Consider the following 19,195-nt stretch of genomic DNA (forward strand, 5'->3'; position numbering starts at 1 on the left):
ATAATGGATCCTCAATAAATGCTTGAATGGAATCAGACCACTAAGTTAGGTTAGAATATAGAGTTCAAAGGCTTTATTCAGCCTTGTCATTTAAAAAAAAAAAAGCCCTTTATTGATAGCAGGTAACATAATTTATTTCTTGTCTTCAATCCTACCGCTGGAAAAAAAAACATCTAAGCTTTAGCAAGGACAAATCCATCAGACACACATCTAACAGAGATCTGTTAAATCAGACATAGCTGTGCGTTTACCAGTGATATTTAGCAAGAGTCTCCACGTGATGTTTATAATTTTATTCATTCATTTATTTTTTCCCCCAAAGCCCCAGTAGATAGTTGTATGTCATAGCTGCACATCCCTCTAGTTGCTGTATGTGGGACGCGGCCTCAGCATGGCCGGAGAAGCGGTGCGTCGGTGCACGCCCGGGATCCGAACCAGGGCCGCCAGCAGCGGAGCGCGTGCACTTAACTGCTAAGCCACGGGGCCGGCCCTCCACGTGATGTTTATAATTTTATTCATTCATTTATTTGTTCCCCCAAAGCCCCAGTAGATAGTTGTGTGTCATAGCTGCACATCCTTCTAGTTGCTGTATGTGGGACACGGCCTCAGCATGGCCGGAGAAGCGGTGCGTCGGTGCGCACCCGGGATCCGAACCAGGGCCGCCAGCAGCGGAGCGCGTGCACTTAACCGCTAAGCCACGGGGCCGGCCCTCCACGTGATGTTTATAAAGTCACCTCTACTGGAGTTTTAAATTTTTGCTGAGAATGTGTGCCTTCCTGAGCCTGTGAGGTCTGGCACTCTACCCTTGAGTCGTGGAGGCCTCCCGCCCTCCACACCACGTCCTGGAAGCCAGAGAAGGCGGGGTATGCTGAGCTTGGGAAAGGTATCTCATCTTATAGGTGTCTAAAATGCTTGCCCGGCCAAGGCTCGCACTCTTCCTCCCACTAAACGTGTACCCGACTATTCACGTCTTTTATGCAGACTGTGTCCCAGCCTGGCTGAAGAACACATCCTGGGTCAAGTTTTGCCAAATTCGAGATGAACTCAGAAGAATACGAGTCTTTGGAACTCTTTTGTTGGGTGGCCTGGAAGTGTCCCCAGTTAACATTCCCAAACCAGGAGACTCAGTTTCTCCTATGAAGAGAGTTGTTGGAAAAGTACTAGGGTCAAAAGAGAGGCATTTGAACGCACAGCGTGCTCAGTCCAGAGTGTTCCACGATCTACCCATGGGTGTAACTAATGGTACTAATCAGATGTAACTTAGGAATTTTGGACTGTATTCTTGGATGAAATGGGATTTAAGCCAAGTCCGTGACATTTTAATGTCTTTGGGGAGTAGAATTCATTCAGAATTGAGGATTTAGTGATTCTTTACTGCCAGTGAAGTCTCGAGGCGCCCCAAAATCTGAATACCCGAATCTCGTGCCAAGCCAGTTTAGTTTTAAAGTGTTGAGCATATTTGTCATGTGGGAGGAGCCTAGAGGACATGGTGCTGAGAATGCGCCTACAGCTTTCCTCATGTCCTGCCGGGCTCACAACGATACTTGATGCACTTTTAGACCTTGAGCAGTGCTTTCTAGGGGGCCTGGCACACTTTGCCCACTGCAGGCGGCTCACGCTGGCCCTTGGCGAGTTCCTGGCTCTCGGGCGCCCTGCTGCCGAGAGCCCGGCTTCCACCAGCCTGAGCCCAGCGCTTGGCCGGCCTCGCTGATCACACACCTAGTGGGAAGGGCCGACCTGAGCTCGCTCGGCAGAACTTGCCATGCGGATGGGTCTTTGTCCTCTGGGCCATTTCATTTAAATTTGGCACTGTCACCTTCTAGTCTCTCAGCTTCCCTGGGTGTCATGCTGTCCCTTCCCTTTCTCGTTAACGTCAGTGTCTTGAAATGCGAGCTTCTTGCAGGTAGGAAGGACAGTTTTTCTTTGGATAACTTCTGTGCTCATGTGTCTAAGGTTGTGAAGTTGTGGGTTCTCCGTTGGTATATCTAGGTAAGGCATCGCTGCCTGCTTTATTAGAAACATTTCAGAAGTTTATTCTGGAGCATTTCACCTACTTTTCTATATCCTGGTTTGGGCTGAAGGACGGGTTTATATCAAAACAAATCTGAAATACAGGTCAACACCGGAACATTCTTTCTCCAGCCCACGAAGGGAAGGGGTCAGGGCTGCTTTTCACAGGCCACAACTCCACGAGAATGTCATGGCACCTTCCGACACATCACGTTCTGGGAGCTTCCCCTGACGGCGCTGCGCTGTCATCCTGTTTCTTCTTAGAGTAATCCCTGAGATTGCCAACAGTTGCATATTTTTTGAAGAAACCCTTAAACCAAACCACATGTGACTTTATGTTTGCTGTATTCAGGTACCCAGTGCTCTCCATTGTCATATGTAGAAAAGCTCAACAAAGGCAGATTCATTTCCAGCCACTAGTCAGCCCTCTCGTGCCAAGTTAAAACAAAGAAGTGAAAGGGCTCGAGTGTCAGGATATCTGCCTCAGGAATACTCTTACTGGTGACAAATGACATCCTGGGAGAAGGTCTTGGGCAGATAGACTCTGATGTCCCTTGTCTGCATCATCCCAGCCGATTTCGGGACGAGGTCTTCTCTTGTCTCCATCTGCAGTGCTGGCTGTCGGCTGCTTTCATGGGGGTGCCCAGGCTGCACTGTCTGGGCCCCCACACCACAGTGCTTTCCTGGAGACTGGGATTGGCCACAGGTGTTTGCATTTCAGTGGCCGGTGAGTTGCTGGGCTCCCAGGGAGGACTCAGATGTGGGATTTAAACTAGCGTGGGCCACAGAGCCCGTAATGATTGGGGTTTCAGGGTTCGTCAGTAAGGAAGCCTGGAGAAACTCCCCCGTAATCAGAGCGGCCGTCAGTGATGCTGTGGTACTGTCACACCACGGCTCGTTCAGGGACAAGCGAAGCGAGGTTGGAGGAGAGGGCAGGGCAGAGAATAAATTTCATTTTATTGTAGAAATGGAAATTTGTGTCATGGCTTTAAAAATCTGGTTTTATGTGTGTGTTTAATGCCATTCATTTTAAATGTAGGCTCATAAATCCTTGCTTCAGAATCAAAGCTGTTTAATTACATTTCACTCATGAATAGTTATCTAATGCCAATAGAGAAAGAGTTAAAAAGGAGAACTACAGAGTAAATCAGAGGTTGAGATCTTTAGCACAAGCATAAAAAATCAATTTAAGATGAATTTTACTACTATAAAAATTCTTCAAATATCCTTTTAAGAGTGGGGAATGCTAGGAAACACAGCTCCCCTTTCAATTCCCTCAGCACCGCAGAGGAAGTGGCCGCCAGTGTGGCAGTGTCTCAGGGTGCCCGAGCCCACCCCGTTGCGCTCAGGGGTGTCTGAGGAAGGAGTCGTCACTCTCATAGCAAAGCAGGCCATTGGTGGGTGCAGAAGCCCTGCCTCTCGGTGGAGGATGCCCATCTCCCGTGGTGTATGCTCCTTACCCGAGGCACCCCATTTGTTGTGGGGGTGGCCAAGAAGACCCCACCAGCCCTGACCACCGACTGTGGCCTCTGAGGTGCTGGCCTTGGGTGTGTTCTCCACCAGCACCCCTACCCCAGCTGGTTCTGGGGTGGGCGCCAGGCCAAGGTGCTTCAGCACAGGGTCTTGAGGCGGTCCCTGTTCCTCTCTCGCGCGTCCTTGGGAGGGAAGCTCCCCCCGCAGGCCGAGAGCCGTGACGTGGGCACATCAGCTCTGTTCGAGCAGGCGTCCTGTGGAGCTGGCCGCCTGCTCACAGCCTGTAGTTGACAGTAAGGTGCCCACTGGGCTGCGTGTCCTCTGCCCTGTCTGGACGGAGCTCTAGCTTACCCTCAGTGCTAGTACCCCTCCATCCCCCGGGAGCAGGACGGCAAAGCACGTGACATATTTCTCCACCTTTCTTTTTAGATATCACCAGTACCCTGTTTATTCAGTAAGTAAGGAACAGAGTGAGAATATAGTGACTGAGAATTTCTCCCTGAAGTTGAATAATATTTAAGCCAAGCAGGGGACACTTCTCCTTTCCATGACCAGATGTCACTAATGGAGAGAGAAATCAGGGTGATGAGAAGACAACATTCCATCCCCAGGAATGCCTCTGAGAGGTCATTCTGTCACCTGGTCCGCAGGCCCCGTCCCCTGCCTGTGGAGTGAGCCCAAATCCTGTGAGGCCTCTTTGTGACTGGGCCCTACAAGAGCCCTGTTGATTCAGGGTTGGGGCTGACCGAGGGCCCTGTCCATGCGGTTCCCACTCGCCGAGATCTAGCAAAGGCGGCCGCTTGGAGAAGGCCCGGGCCAGCTCCGTCCAGCTGTGTCATTGGCAGGATCGCCTGACTCTGGCCAGCTCTGCGGGAGTTGGGTCTCTGTTGTCCCTCTCTGCCTGGTCATCTTGGGGCTCATTTCTTCTTTTTCCATTGCTTCCCTGGTTCCTTTCTTAACGCTGTTTATACTGACAGCTTAGACAGCCATCCCTGACCCACCTCCCATTCCCTTGTGAAAGCTGTAAAAGGGACCCCCGTGCATTCCGCCCTAGGACCTCGGTGGAGACCCTTACACCTATGAGGCCCCATGACGCAGAGGCCTGGATTCCAGCACAGGACTGTGTACCAGGCCCTGCGCGGAGGTTGTCACCTACTCCCCACTGCCTGGGGGACGAAGTACACACATTTCTGGATCCGCACGGCCCTGCACACGCTAGGGCCTCTCTCCTCCCCACGCAGGCACAGTCAGCCTGTGCTCCTGGGTGCTTCCGCCACACCCGTCGTTCCTGTGCTGGGCCGCGTTGCCAATTGAGTGGTGGCCTCTCCACTTCGCTTGGTCCCTCAGAAGGGCAGTGAGTGCATTTTGAAGAAAGGCAGCCTGTGGATTAAAGGAAACGCACCAGCCCCCCCACGCCACCCTCAGGACTCGGGAAGGAAGGTGTGAAGGGTTCAGCAAGAGCCGCTTGCACCTACCTCGCAGTGGCTTTTCCGTCTTCCCCCAAAGGCCTCAAAAGCTGCGGTATCTGAAAAGGAAGCTAGGGAAACTGCCTGCCAAGACTGGAAGCCCACAAGGAAGCATGTCATGTGTCCAGGGTCTTGGAAGGTAGGGAAGGAAAGTCATCTGAAGAAATCAGACTTGGTGCCAGCGCTTCCGTAGGTCCTAGGAAATTGAAATAAAAACTAGATCCATCATAAAACTCTAGTGCTGAGAAGCAACAAAAGTGAACCCCCTCCATAGGGACATTGTCTCTGTCTAGCAGAGCACATCCCAGAGAATCAGCCCCTGCTGAAGACGAGAAAGTCAGTTCCTTGAGGGGCAGCTACAGATCCCACAAACAGAAGATTGAGCACTCGAGTAGAAAAAACAACACAGCTGTCTGAAGCGAATCTAAAATATGTTGATTTTAACTTAAAGAGATAAAAGAGAGAGTAGCAACCATAGAAGACAAACAAGGAGATTTGGAAAAGAAGCAAATAGCAATCTGGGCGTAAAAGTCATAGACAGTAATGGGGATCACAGCTCTCGGAATGACCTGCACTCAGTCAGACACTCTGAAGCCTGAGAATCAGTGGACCAAATCCCCTAGAAGGCAGCACAAAGCAATGGAGAGTGTATGGACGTGCTATTCTGTTGTTCAAAGTTGGTGGGAGGTGGCAGGGTGATGATGCAGTCTAATTACTCTAATAGTATTTCTGGAAAATACTTTCAATAATGAATACTTGGTGATTTTAGAGATGAAAATAGATGCAAATTGACATCTGTTCATCCAGGGGCAGGCACATACCCACCTGCCTCTGTGCTTGTCATTGTTGCTCCATCACATCCTGCTTCACAGCAGACTGCAAATGTTTAGATCCCCAAATGGGAAGAGCCCAAGTACTGAAACGTTCCTTCCTAGGAATCGCCCCTTGTTTTCAAAGATGAGTTGTAAAGGGGCACATGTGTATGGTGATGGATGGCAACCAGACTTCTGGTGGTGAACACTGTGCAGTCTATACAGAAGTTGAAATGTAATGATGTACACCTGAAATTTATATAATGTTATAAACCAGTGTGACCTCATTACAAAAATTAACTTAAAAAAATAAATAGGAAATAAAAACTGAAAAAAGAAAAATAAGGTACGTTTCTTTTTTAAAGCTGAAGGTGGAGGCGTGGATGAAGTGACTCCCAGGCACCCTCGCCCTCGTCCTCACCCTGTCCACCTTTCTGCGGTTGTGTCGCCTCTTGCATGCTAACTGAGACACACGTACCTATGAAACAGCTACAGACTTTTACCCATGTAGGTGCAGTAGGTGATTGCTGTTCGGATGTGGGGAGGAAGGGGCTACAGGTTTATTAAGCTCCTGTTATCACTTTTGCAGCCCCGTGGAGGCCCCTGCTCCTCCTGAGCCTCTCGGTAGTCCAGAGGACATGGCGGAGCCCCTGATGCAGTGCACAGCCTGGCTGGATGCCTACTTCCACAAGCCTGCGGTCCTCAAAGAACTCCCCTTGCCTGCTCTTCACCATCCCATTTTCCAGCAAGGTCGGTAACTCAGCCATCTCACAGTGTTTCGTTCAGGGAGCTTGAGTTATTAACTATCACTTACATTACATCACAGCTCATTTTATTGACTGTACCAACGTGGTATTTTTACATCATATAAACAGAGACAGCATGTGGCCACGCTGTAAGGACAAGAGTTCTCCATCTCCACCCATTCCAAATGGGTGTGTTAGTTTTGGCAAATGGTCACATAATTCTTGGCAAAGGCAATAAAAATGATGCATGCAGATCAACTCTTGACTCTTGCTGGCTGAAAGGTTTAAATAGGAACACATCTGAATGGCAGTAAATTTTTCAATAAGCTTATTGTTAACTTAAACTATCTGCTTGCCAACAGCACAGAAAATGAGCCTTGTACATGGACAATTAGCCACTTCCATAAACTCAGTTGGTGACACTTCCATCAGAGTGGGTAGCAGCTTTGCGTCTTCTTGGATAAGTTTTCAATTTAATTTATCAAACTTACCATAATTAGATATTATATTCTTAAAGATGAATTGAGATCTTGTTGCCTAAATGTAGTATGCTAAAGGCACACGAAGTCTGTGATAACCTAAAAACATTTTCCCATTCTTTTTTTTAATATAAATGAGTATTTATAGACAGATAGATATGTGTGAATGTACACGTACATATACTTAAGGAAAAAAATTACCCTGAGATTTTAGGTAAGGTAAATTTAAAGCAGTCTTGAATTTGAAAATGGAATTTACTAAATAAGTTTAATAGTATTTTGCTGGTATCATTTTTAGCAGAAACAAACTTGCAAAGAGAGTAGAGTTTTCAGGGGAAGGAGGCAGAGTAACTCCTGCAAGTTCACCTGATACCTGAGTTGACTAACAAGGTCAGACAAACGAACAGATAGAACCTTGAATATTTTTTGCACATAAAATGAGCTGAAAGTATACAACCGTCATGAACAGGGTGCCTTGTTAGCCCCTTGTGTCATCTAGAACTGTCTACAGAAAGTTTCTTTCAGTGGGGGCTCCAGAATGGGGTGTGGGAGCTGGAGTGGGCCTTTACACAAGGCTCTACACATGTCCAGGACCCTCCATCATCTGCGTGTGTGAATGGGACCCTCACAGGGCCGAGGTGGTGCTATGGCTGCTGGCTGCCCCCTTGCCCAGCGCTCGCTGCCTGCTCGGATTCCCCCTCTCCCAGCCATGAGGTGATGGGCTAAGCTGAGGGTGTGGGTGACTCTGCTCACTGTGCACTCCTGTGTGCCAGGCGCAGGGCAGGGGTCTTGCTGTTCCGTATGAGGAGCTTGGAGATGTGGTTTGTTTTTAAAGTAGAGGCTTGGGAATCTCGGAGCAGTGAACTCCTCTGTCCTCTGCTGCCATTTGGGGATTCCTGCTCTGCCAAGGAGCCAGAGAGAACTGCCCAGCTGGCTTCCCTTCTCTTTCAGTCTACCAAATCAGTGAGCTAGAATTTAAGGTTTTGAAATTTTCAGAACAGAAGAGTTAAAACCAGGGCAGAAGGTATCTGTAATCTAATGGGAGTGGGAGGGGAGTGAGCCTGTAAAATCCTGAAGTCCCGTCCTCAGGCCTTGAAGAGAGTTGGCATTGGCCATTTACCCTGCCTCCTGGCTCTGGGCCTGCACCAGGCCAAGATGTCTCCTTGACCAGCTGGTCGTGGTCATGGTCCATCAGGGCGACCAGGACAAGCTGGAAACAGCCGTTGGGGTAAGGAGGAAGGCCACCCAGCCACACCAGTAGCCCTCCTCCTGTAGGACCAGCCCCGCAGTGCTGTCAGGCGCTTCTGAGCGGGTTGAGGTCCCCTCCAGCTAGGTTGGGGCGGGGGGCAGCTTCTAGCACCCTCCTGGGGGCAAGGTCCCCTGGGCCAGGCCCACCTGCTGACAGTGGTTGCTGTGGGGCTGGGATTTCCCACGCCGCAGCATGTGCAAGCCAGGTTTTTCTAATTTAGCTCAATCACTTACTCTGGAGCAGGCACCAGGTGTGGGGATTTTATGGTTTAAGAAGGGAGGTGGCTGATGGTTATAATACAATTGCTAACACGGAGTTAATTGGCACTAACCCCCAGATGTGGTGACGCCCCCTTTCTGTGCAGCGGTAGTGGGCTCTGCTCTCTTTCTGCTTTGTATCTGGTAGCTGATGAGGTCACGGTGAGTGAGAAAGTCCCACAGAAGGAAAATCCTCCGACAGCCTCAGCGCTCTGGAAGCTGTGGATTAACGCAAAGAATGGGGAGGAGTGGGTGCATTTTAACATGCAATAAATGCCTCCCTGACAAATTCTATTTTCTGTGCATACTGATTTTTGAACATGTTTAACATACTTTTGCATATCATTTTTTCATCATATTCTTCTGAGATTTAGACTAGATCTACCCATTTCGACTTGTTTTACAAAAAGTAGTTGTAAGTGAGGTGATGCTCGAGTTCCAGCACATTTACCTGTGATACTCGTGACCCTCTGTCCAGGCCTCCGCTCTCTCTCCCTCAGGCCCAAGCATGGCCTGTCCTGCTGCTGAAAGCCCCTCTGTGCGTGGCAAGACCACCTTTCCTTTTCAGGATCCTTCTGTGAGGTGAGCATACTGGGTCCCCATTTGTTCCTTTTTTAAGGCTAGTCACAAAAATGTTTGCTAGCTTGAACCATATGAAATTGCCATTTTTGTAGGTTAAAACATCAAATATTGGAGATTTCGTGTGGTTCAACTTCTTGTCTTGGAGAATTTCCAAAGTTTGGTAAGTAACAAGTTAATGATCTGGGTATGTCTACCAAGGAACCGTTAAGCTGCCCTTGCTGACCAGAATTCTGGACATCTCTGGGGCTGCCTTTTTCTTGGGCCAGGACAGACAGGATTTCTCTGGGAGAGGGAGGCTGCAGTTCGTGGGAGGGGGTTCATCATGCCGTTGAAGAAGTTAAATTGAATGGTGAGCTGTTGAATAAGATGTGTTGTAATTTCTCATGAGATAGTTGTTTTAATAGTAGGGCCTTTTCTTTAAAAAAAAAAAGTTTCCTTTTTTGTGTTTTTTAGTTTTTGGATTTTGCTAATCTTGTTTATTAAAAGTGTCCACAGAATCGTTTTTTCTAGCCACTCTGATCAAGAGCTAGCAGTCTTGTAGCACAAGGTCAAGTCCTCCCTATAAACCTCTTGCAAAGGTCAGTTTGTTTATTTTGAGTTTATTTTTCTCCAAGAAATAGTTATGTGGTGAAGCATTTATTCTTGAAATAAATTTTTACTTAACATTTCTTTCATAATGAAATATCATTTAAACTTACTTTCTATTAACACTTCCTAACTTTTTTATATTTATTTATTAAAAAATTTAGCTTCTTTGTATAATATACATCTTAAAGTAGCCTTAGAGGTCAGTGGCAAAAGCAGTTAGAATGGTAAAAATAGCGCTTTGCCAAAGCAGTATTTCACAATGAGTTCAAGAAAAGCAGACCTACAGAAAACTCAGATTGGCTTTCAGATTCAGAGTGTGTGTCGGTACTTTCCATGTGTTCTAAGACCTTCGCTCATGGAGACCCTCCTAGCAGTGTGACTGGACAGGCTTCAGGGGCCAGGGAGATGAGCAGCAGGGCCCCTGACCCGGGCCTCTGTGCCTCTTCTGACAGGCTTGGGTGGGGGCTTCCCCGGGCACCCGGCGAGTCCCCTCCCCGGGGAAGGGCCTGGCCCTGTGATGTGGACGCCCACGCAAGGCAGCCCCTCCGTGTGAACAGTGTGGATCTCAGCTCGTCCTCCCTGTGCGGTCTCACAGACTGCGGTTTTCAACAGATGAGTTCTGAGTTTTCTTTTTAAAGTGACTGCAATGTTCCCTTTTAAATGAAATATTTAACACTTTAACAATTCCTTTGTCACAGCTATTAGCTTGTAGCTATGAAATCCAGTTGCATGACAGTAGTAAAATCTGCATTTTTTAAACCTGCTGGCTAGAAGTAAGTTTTTTATAACTTCTATTACAGAGCCTCAGAAAGGATGCTCGCATCTGTGGATCTCTGTTGATCCTTTTTGAAAAGGGCCTCTACTAAAAGCCCTGCCAGAGAGGTAGGGGAAAGGCCCCACAGGGTGAATTAATCATGTCCCCACTGTGTCCTGGATACGGAACCCCTGTGCCGGGTGCCTTCCAGTGGGGGCAGTCAGACTATGACAAGGAAGGGAATAACATCATTACCTCGGGCCCTCACCAGAGACAGCCCTTTAAAACTGAAAGTCTATCTCGGGAGCCAAGCAAGGGTAATCATCCCCAGCCCCCCACCCACCCCACGGCCTTCAGGGGCACAGCACCTCTGTCCCCTGGCTATCACTCATGACCAGGAAACAGCCAGCACACCCTGCTAGACCCACAGGTGGGCTCCCCGGGAAGGAGGGCACTGAGCCCTCTTCCTGTCAGTGTCCTCAAGCCTGTCTGGGTGTCCTTCACGTCTGCTTTATGAGTCGTGAGTCCGGCCTGAGTTTGTCCACAAACAGTGTTGCAGGAAGACAGCGGGTTTTCTCCAGCCTTCCCTACAGATCTACTGCAGGCGGCCGCTCTGTGCTGGCCGGCAGCTTGTACTGATGTTTTCCCCTAAACTTAAAAAAAAATTTATCAATTTAAAGAGAAGAGCTAGAACAGGAGATGCATTACAGGTCTGGTTGGTAGCCATCACTCTTCTCCTGCATTTTAAATGAGGGCTTATAAAAATGGTTGACCTTGCTGAGATATTACCTGGTGGAGCTGGAAGGTGTGTAACCTTCCAATGCCCGCTTATTGATTAGAACAAGATACAACCCTGCACTTAAATTAGGTGGGAAGGAAACAGCTGGGAAAAGGTACTCTTTCAGCCCCAGAGCTGCAGAGCTGTTCTTCAGGGAGCAGATGTGGAGATCGGATCTGGGGCCTTCTGAGGCTGACGCTGGGAAAGGTGAGGATGAAGACTGAATCAAAAGCCTGAGAGGGGATGGCAGACCACCAGTTCAAGGTGCTGGGCAGGTCATCAGATGTCTCCAATCAATACAGGAGGCCACTGCCAGGAGCAGCCCCTCACCTCCGTCGTGGAGAGTGAAACCCAACCTGTGTTTGCAGTTTAGAGCCAGAGAGAAAAGATAAGCGGGAATGTTTAAAAACAGAAGTGGGGCAGGAATTGGAGAAAGCGAATGATCTCTGGGGTGTAGAGCGAGCAGTTGTCTTCACTGGAGACATTTCAGGACTGGACTAACCATCTCCAAGAATCCTCCCCTGTGAAACTAGAAGACCAGCCCACACCATCATTCTTCCCTTTTCAGAGCTGTTCACAGGAGAGCCCTGCTTTCTTCAGACGGTCCCTTCTGTCTGGGTTGTAGGCCCTGCTTTCATGGGACCAGCAGCTGGTGCCCATCCCTTTCCTAGAGGAGAGGTGCACCCCTCTGGGGGCTTATCACCCTTTCCTGGTTGCCTGGCCTCGTTCACACTTGAATATTTACATCACTTTCAGCCCCTCAGTGGAACAAAAATGTTATGTTACCGGAATTCTGTGTCCTGGGTTGGGGGTTTCTCTGGGAGCTCCCAGCAGAGCAGAAAGGAACATTGTTTGGGCAGATGACTGAGCCCCTGGGGGGCAGTGGCTCTTGTTGGCACCATGGCAGCTCGCCTGGTTTGTTCTGGCTCCATTTGTGGGGGGCTAGCCCCGTGGATGGCCTGTGCTGGCCAGGCCAGCTCAGAAACAATCCGTGCACTTCACTGTCAGCTCTTCAGCTTGACTGAGGACTGCATTTTGGCGTGTTGGTGAATTTCATGGGCCCAAGAGCCTGAGGTTCAGAATATGTCTTCGTTCATTGTTTCGTATTTTGAAATGCCTGGCGACTGTCATTAGTACTTGTGTATTCTTTGCACTGTGCAACCGTCTTGGACAGGGAGAGAGTTTTTAAAGTTTCAGTTATGATTTATTCAAGTAAACAGCTTTTTCAAGTTACTCTCGTATCTCAGTCCCTTCATCTAGGGGTGTATGTATCAGAATGCTCTAGAAAGCTGACTCATAATATTATGCCTACAATTTCTATACTTCTCACTGCTTCCCAAGACATATTAAAATCTTAGGCAAATATATACATACACATATATATTTTTATGTGTGTGTGTATATATACATATGCACAGGTATATGTGTGTATATATTTTTATATGCCCTATTTTGAGAATGATTGCTCTAAAGGAATTTATTGAAATGGATCCAGCTCTTACAAGTGCTTTTGCTGTGTTCTTCACGCTATACTAAATTTAACATTCTTAATTTAATAATGATTCTTATTTGAGACACGTTAACTGTGCATATTTAAGAAGTGCTTTGCTCTTATAGTTAACAACCTAAATAAGTTCTAGGTTATGCCTGTGTCTTCCTGATCTAGAGCTTTGCACATAGCCAAGTGAGAAGGTTGGAGAGCCAATATATCATTCATCTTTTTGATTTGGAGAGAGTGAGCAAGACGGGTTTCACGTCAGCACCTCGCCTGTCAGGTTATGGAATCACTTCAGGTCGATGCCCCCCGAGTGTCTAAAGCCTTGCTGGGTGCTGGCACTTTGCCAGGGTACCCAGGGTAGCGTGTCAGCAAAGCTAACCAGAGACTTCAGAAGATGTCCAGATACTTTTGGCCAAAAATATGTTTTTTCTTTGAAATAGCCAGATGAGTAAAGCTCTAGATTTTTCTGGAGACCCGTGAGCAGTAGGAATGGCCAGTAGAGGGGACGAGGTTGCCTCGGGTTCTGGATGCTGACCTGCTTCTCTGTGTATGTAGTGCAGATCCAGTCCTGGGGTTGCTGTGATGGAGTTAGATATTCACATAACGCACAGTGTCACCTTACTCGAGGGAGAAATTGTAGTTAAGTGCCCACTCCCTCCCACGGGGGAGGATTTGGTCTATCGGTACCAGCTCCTGAGATGCTGATAGTGGCTAGAATGGAACCACGGCCCCATGGACCCCAAGAAAATTCATGGTGTCCCTGTGCAAAGAGCCCTCTGACTAATCAGTAATTACCAAGGACTCCTGGGAAGCCAAGTTAAGTGAAAGTTGCATCCTAAATCTAAGAGGTGGTCAGATCCTACATTCCCTGAGGTTTCCATGAATCAGACAAAAAAAATGAACTTGAGAATGCCTTCACTCAAGGCCACGGGGGTCACGCAGTATAATTTAACCAAGCTTGAAAGGTAACCACAAAGACTGTTTGAAAGTCAGCTATTTTCAAACCTTGTAGGATATAAGTAGGGTCTCTATTACAAATAAATAGTACTTATAATTGAAATTGTTACGAGTGCTGCTTTTATGGGAAAATATTCACTTTTTTTTTTTAATAATTGACATACAATATTTACTGTTGAGTTTTGAGAGTTTTTTTTTTTTTTTTAATTTTACTTATTTATTCTTTTCCCCCACAGCCCCAGTAGATAGTTGTATGTCATAGCTGCACATCCTTCTAGTTGCCGTATGTGGGACGTGGCCTCAGCATGGCTGCAGAAGTGATGCGTTGGTGCGTGCCCGGAATCCGAACCCAGGCCGCCAGCAGCGGAGCGCGCGCACTTAACCGCTAAGCCACAGGGCCAGCCCGGAAAATATTCACCTTAAAATGTAACTGTTACCTCTAGCGTAATAATTAAACAGCAGACCAGTGAAAGTTTCCATTAAAAATAAAAGCCATCCTTAATTATGTTCACGCATTTAGAAGGGTCATCTGCGATGTCTGCGTGTTGGACTTGGGTGTACTTCACCTCAAAAAGGGAGTAGGGAATCAAGTTTCTGCCTACTAGGAAATGTAAACGGCGTTGTCACTTTCTTCAATAATTTTTCATTTGAAATGGGCTTTGAAACATAGGAATTTTCTATCAAGTCTATATTTTAAGGTAAAAAAGAGTTTACTTAAATGTGTCTTGGAAATATTTATTGCCACTGTAGTCATTAGACAAATGTGTGCTGCTTCCAAAGAGAATGTTTAAATTAATATTTTTGTTGCCATAAAATGTTGTATATATTCACGTTTTAGAGGCAGTGTCACTGCAATTTTGATATCATCCTAGCAATAGTAAATAGAATTCTCTCTCCTACCTGGATTTATAGGGAAAATGATATGTTAACAATGTACACAGAATTGGACTATAGGTTATCAATATGTAAATATGTAAATATTGATATAAAATTAATGTCCGTAATGCTGTAAAACCATCTGTAGGAGCCAAAAGTGTAAAAACTATTAATTTGAATGCTTTAGAACACATAATTTTTACCTTGCAACCCTTATATTCAAGCTAACTCAGAATATAAGATTTACAAGCACACATTCCCCTTTAAAGTTCCTGTTTCCCGTGTGAGAATAGAAACATCAGATATGTACGTGGAGGAGAAGCGTCTCTCTTGGAGATGGGAGGCTGTCAGTGTGGCTTCCCTGATTACGTGGGGTGGGAATCACCAGGACAGAGCAGACCTCCGGGAGGCTCAGCTCACTAGGGCGCTGTGTGATGTTTTAATGCCACACAAAATACTTCTGAAGAAGAAAATTGAAGAACAAAGTAGGGGAAAAGGAAATCTTTTTAGCTCTTTAATACGTCACTCAGTTACTGAAGTCCAGATTAGTCCAAAATATGTATCTCTAGTGAGCCCTGCCCCTCAGCCAGCAGAAAAATATGTAGTATCTCCGTTACTATGGCAACTACTTTTTCTTTTCTTGAGTACTGCTCTTAATTGTTGTACAAAACATACTGTGTAAAGAAGAGGACCTACTTCTTTATGTGTGTGTTGTGTGCATGCATTGTCTGCTTTCTCTAACAATGCACACTATGTCCTTGGCTGGGTCCAACTGCATGATTTTCTTCTCAGCCTTCCTCGGACGATTTGAGTCAGACCCAATGACTGAGCTTAGGAGATACAGAGCTCGTTGCTTGGCCAAGATATATACTTTTCATAGGAAATTTGCATCTCTTCCTCTTTTTAGAATAAAATATGCAAGAACCAACATAAATGGCATATCCCCCCCGTTTTTTCCCCAGGAATTGGGCCTTTGATGTTGAAGAGCAGCTAATATTAAAGGCTGTCCCTAGCAGGCTGTAGAAACTGCACCTATTTATGACAAATGTAAACCAGCACAAATCTAGCTGAATATGATGGTATCATTAGTTTGTGAATCGCATCCTTGAAAATAACTGTGGAGGAGCCAAATCGGTTTAAAAGAAGATAACAAAATGGTTTAAGCTACTTAGGTTGAATGCCAATTATATTTTAATATTCAACTGAGCATATTTTACTAAGAAAAAAGGCCGCGTTGACGCATGCATAACTCATTGGCAGCGTCGGCCAGCTGTGCCACTCTACTCTCCGAATCACTTTGTGCATTTTAGTAGCATGGTAATTTAGTAGAGAACTACCTGAGTGATGGCATTTTCAATGAGCAGGTAATCTACAGAGAATTTTTATATGGTTATGAGTTCTGTGCTTCAGCCCGGCAACACAAAAATACATCAAGACCAATTACGGTATCAACTTTCGGTGTGGTACCCTCGCCACGCAAGTGCATGTATTTCTGCCCCAGGCATTTCAAATTGCATCTAATTTGAAATCTTTGGGGTTTTAATTAAATTTCAGAATATATGGAATTCTTCATTAGTACCTGCTCTGAATAGCAGATTATCCTTCTCTCAGTCTCTCGTTAAAGAAGTCGGCTGTGGTAAATAGCATGTTCAGGAACTGATCATTTGTGGGGCCTGGGTATTGGAACAGAAATAGTGAAATGCAAAATAATATCAAAAAGATTATTAGTCCAGGGAGAGTCTCTTGATTTGTATTTTAATGGAATTTTACATTTCTCTTAATGATTTGCAAATTGCCCTCTGATTATAAGATGCATTAAGCTTTTCATTTTAATGGCAAAGACACAGCCATTAGCAGAATTTTTTTTCTGTCTTCTTTTTAGAGTGCTTCCCTGCAGCAGATAAATATTGAAACCATTAACACCTTTTGATGTTTGTCACAGCCTGCATCTTGGGCCCATCCATGGCTCACCGTGGTCTCAGGGTATTAACACCTGGCTGGGGGCCCCTGACTCTTCACCTGGCTGTGTTTCCTTTTCTAGAATGTAGGATTTTTGAATTTTCATTGGTGGTCTTGTTTATGTGTGTTAAAGTTAATGCATTTAAATATTATTAATGGCCCAATTTGTATTAATAAAAGTTGTTCTCATCAGTGTGAAGGTTGATGGTGATCACAGCTCCTGCCTCACTCTGGTCTGGGGTGCTAGAGTGAGGGAGAGCCGAGCGGAGTGCCTGTGGAGCATTTGGAAGGAGAGTCTCACCTCACCACTCTGGATGTTTCCACATGAATCCACGTGTGGTGAGAGAGCCACCTAGAATTCTGCATCAGCCGGCTGACTGCGGCTGACCACAGCACGACCCCGAAAGCAGGCACACTCGCCTTTGGTTTGGCCTCTGAGGTGGTGTCTTGGTTTTCAGGCCAAGACTTCTAGTCCTTACAGAATGTATATGATTTACATGGCCAGAGCTACCGGGCAGGAATCCTCTCTTCTGCTACATCCACTAAAGGTGCTTGGGGAACTTTGGGCTCTGACCTCTGACATGGTGATGGTCTGAGGGACAGCGACTCTTTGGGCTGGCAGCTCATTCCTCAGAACCCTGTGGACTCTAGCAGCCCTGTTCGAGTGTGTGATGGAGAAAACCAGGGCCGCCTCCCAGGTGAGCCAGGTTAGTCCGTGCCCTGCTGGCCCTGGGTTTTGAAGGGCGGAACTTCCCTTTAGGCCAGAACAGTTGATCTGAGTCATGTCTGTGTACAACTGGGCTCTCTGTAGCTCGCCTAGACACAGCTGCCTCTGCAGGGATTTGGGGGGGTGAAGCCAGCCTCGCTCTGCGCCCTCCCTGTGACTCTTCCTGGCAGGTGTCGTCTCCAGAGATGTCTGGGCTCGTCCCTGTGCCGAGCTGGCATGCCATCGCCACATAGGACCCTGCCTTTGGGCCAGGGCTATCAGGCAGCGTGCTCAGCCTGCATGGAGCCTGGGGAACAACCGTTGAAAGCTTCCGTGCTGTGTGAGGGGCTGCGGTAACGGCCACCTGATATGCTGGAGTCAACACCATCTCTGACTGCCTGAGCAACCTCGGGAAGTGTTTGTACCCTTTGTCTTAGTCAGCTTGGGCTGCCGTAACAAAAACCACAGGCTGGGTGGCTTAAATAACAGGCTTTTATTCTCTCACTACACTGGAGGCTGGAAGTCCAAGATCGATTTGCTTTCCTGTGAGCCCTCTCTGCGTGGCTTACAGATTGCTGCCATCCTGCTGCCTCTTCACGTGGCCATCCCTCTGTGCATAGACTCCACTGGGGTCTCTCTGTGTTCTCATTTCCTCTTCTTATAAGGACACCAGTCAGATGGAGGAGGGCCCACCGCAACGGCCTCATCTTAACTTAATCACCTCTTTAAAGGCCAAATACAGTCACATTTTGAGGTACTAGGGATTAGGACTTCAACATAGGAATTTGCAGGGGATACAGTTCAGCCCATAACGGCCTTTCTAAGCCTCTGCTTTCCCATCAGTAGAGTGGGGACAATGGTAATGACGTGTAGAGTTGTCACGAAGGTGAAATGAGACCGCCAAAGACCCACTACAGGAAACATCTGCTGCCTTCCTGGAGGAGGGTTGTCTCCAGAATCCCAACAGTAGTTAGCAACCTGGCCCTGCCTGGCCTTGTGAACTCGGTGAAGGCACAGGCTATTATTCTGAAGTGCTGTTCTTGGCATCCAACAGAACTGACCAAGGACACCCTCCTCCTTTTGCTGGTGACACCTTGTGGGTCACAGGACCTAAGGTTGCTGCAAACCCACCATATTCAGAGAGGACAACTAACCAACGGAGCCAACCAGTAATGTAACTGGAAAAAGAACTACTTGTCATCCTGCTAAGGTCTAGGTCACAATAAATGGCCACATGAAAGGGCTGCTAGACTCTGAGACGAGAAGGTCAAAGCACGTGCCTGCATAGGCAGGCCACACAGAGCTGCAGCCGAGGTGAGTGTGTCCGGGGAGAGCCGTAGCCATCTCCCGCACCATGAACATTCTTATTGTCAGTACTCCGACTTCAATTCAACGGCCGTGGTTTCAGGCCATCCTTCTAAGCATGACTTCTTGCTCTGCAGAAGGGAAAGTGAGGGGATGTAGGATAATGGGCCAGCTGAGTCTCAACACCAGGACGTGTGGAAAGGCGTGCCTTGTGTTTTTTAGTGAATTCCTGACATATATTTGTCAACATAATTGTTTTCATATCCTTCTTCATCCTACAAGGGGAAGATGGCAAAAGCATTCAGTTAAAGAAGATTATTCCTTGGTAGTACGTTAGGCCTCCCAGGAAAAGCCTGGAGCCTTTGGCTGAGGCGCTGCATGAACACGGGTATCACATCTATTGCACTGGCGGCTGCATCTCTGGGGCACACACAGGGAGGCATTCCCCTGGCACCCCGCTAAGTCTAAGCCCCTTTGGCAGTATCTCAGCCTTCCATCTCCTTTTGTCTCTGCTCTTTGCAGAAGCACATGTGACGTGTTCGTTGGGTAAGTTGCCCTCTCCTTGTGCAGACTACCTTATCAAGACCTTCTCAGGCCTGCCTTGAGGTCCCACTCCTTCTCCTTCGTACCCAAGCATAGCCATGCTGGTTGATAGAACCAGTTCTCTTGCTGGGGTGGAGGGTGGAGGGCACCGAGAAAG

At 47.2% G+C, this 19,195-nt stretch overlaps 1 protein-coding gene across 3 annotated transcripts in view; it reads left to right on the forward strand.

The window, feature by feature from the left end:
• Positions 1-19,195, forward strand: part of MGMT (O-6-methylguanine-DNA methyltransferase) — a 307,142-nt gene that overhangs the window by 249,272 nt on the left and 38,675 nt on the right. For all 3 annotated transcript variants that reach the window (XM_058544291.1, XM_058544292.1, XM_058544293.1), the window contains exon 3: positions 6,351-6,511. In XM_058544291.1, the coding sequence (XP_058400274.1) occupies positions 6,351-6,511 (161 nt within the window). The remainder of the gene's footprint in view (positions 1-6,350; positions 6,512-19,195) is intronic.

Source organism: Diceros bicornis, chromosome 6, assembly GCF_020826845.1.
Source record: "Diceros bicornis minor isolate mBicDic1 chromosome 6, mDicBic1.mat.cur, whole genome shotgun sequence".
Lineage (NCBI taxonomy): Eukaryota > Metazoa > Chordata > Mammalia > Perissodactyla > Rhinocerotidae > Diceros > Diceros bicornis.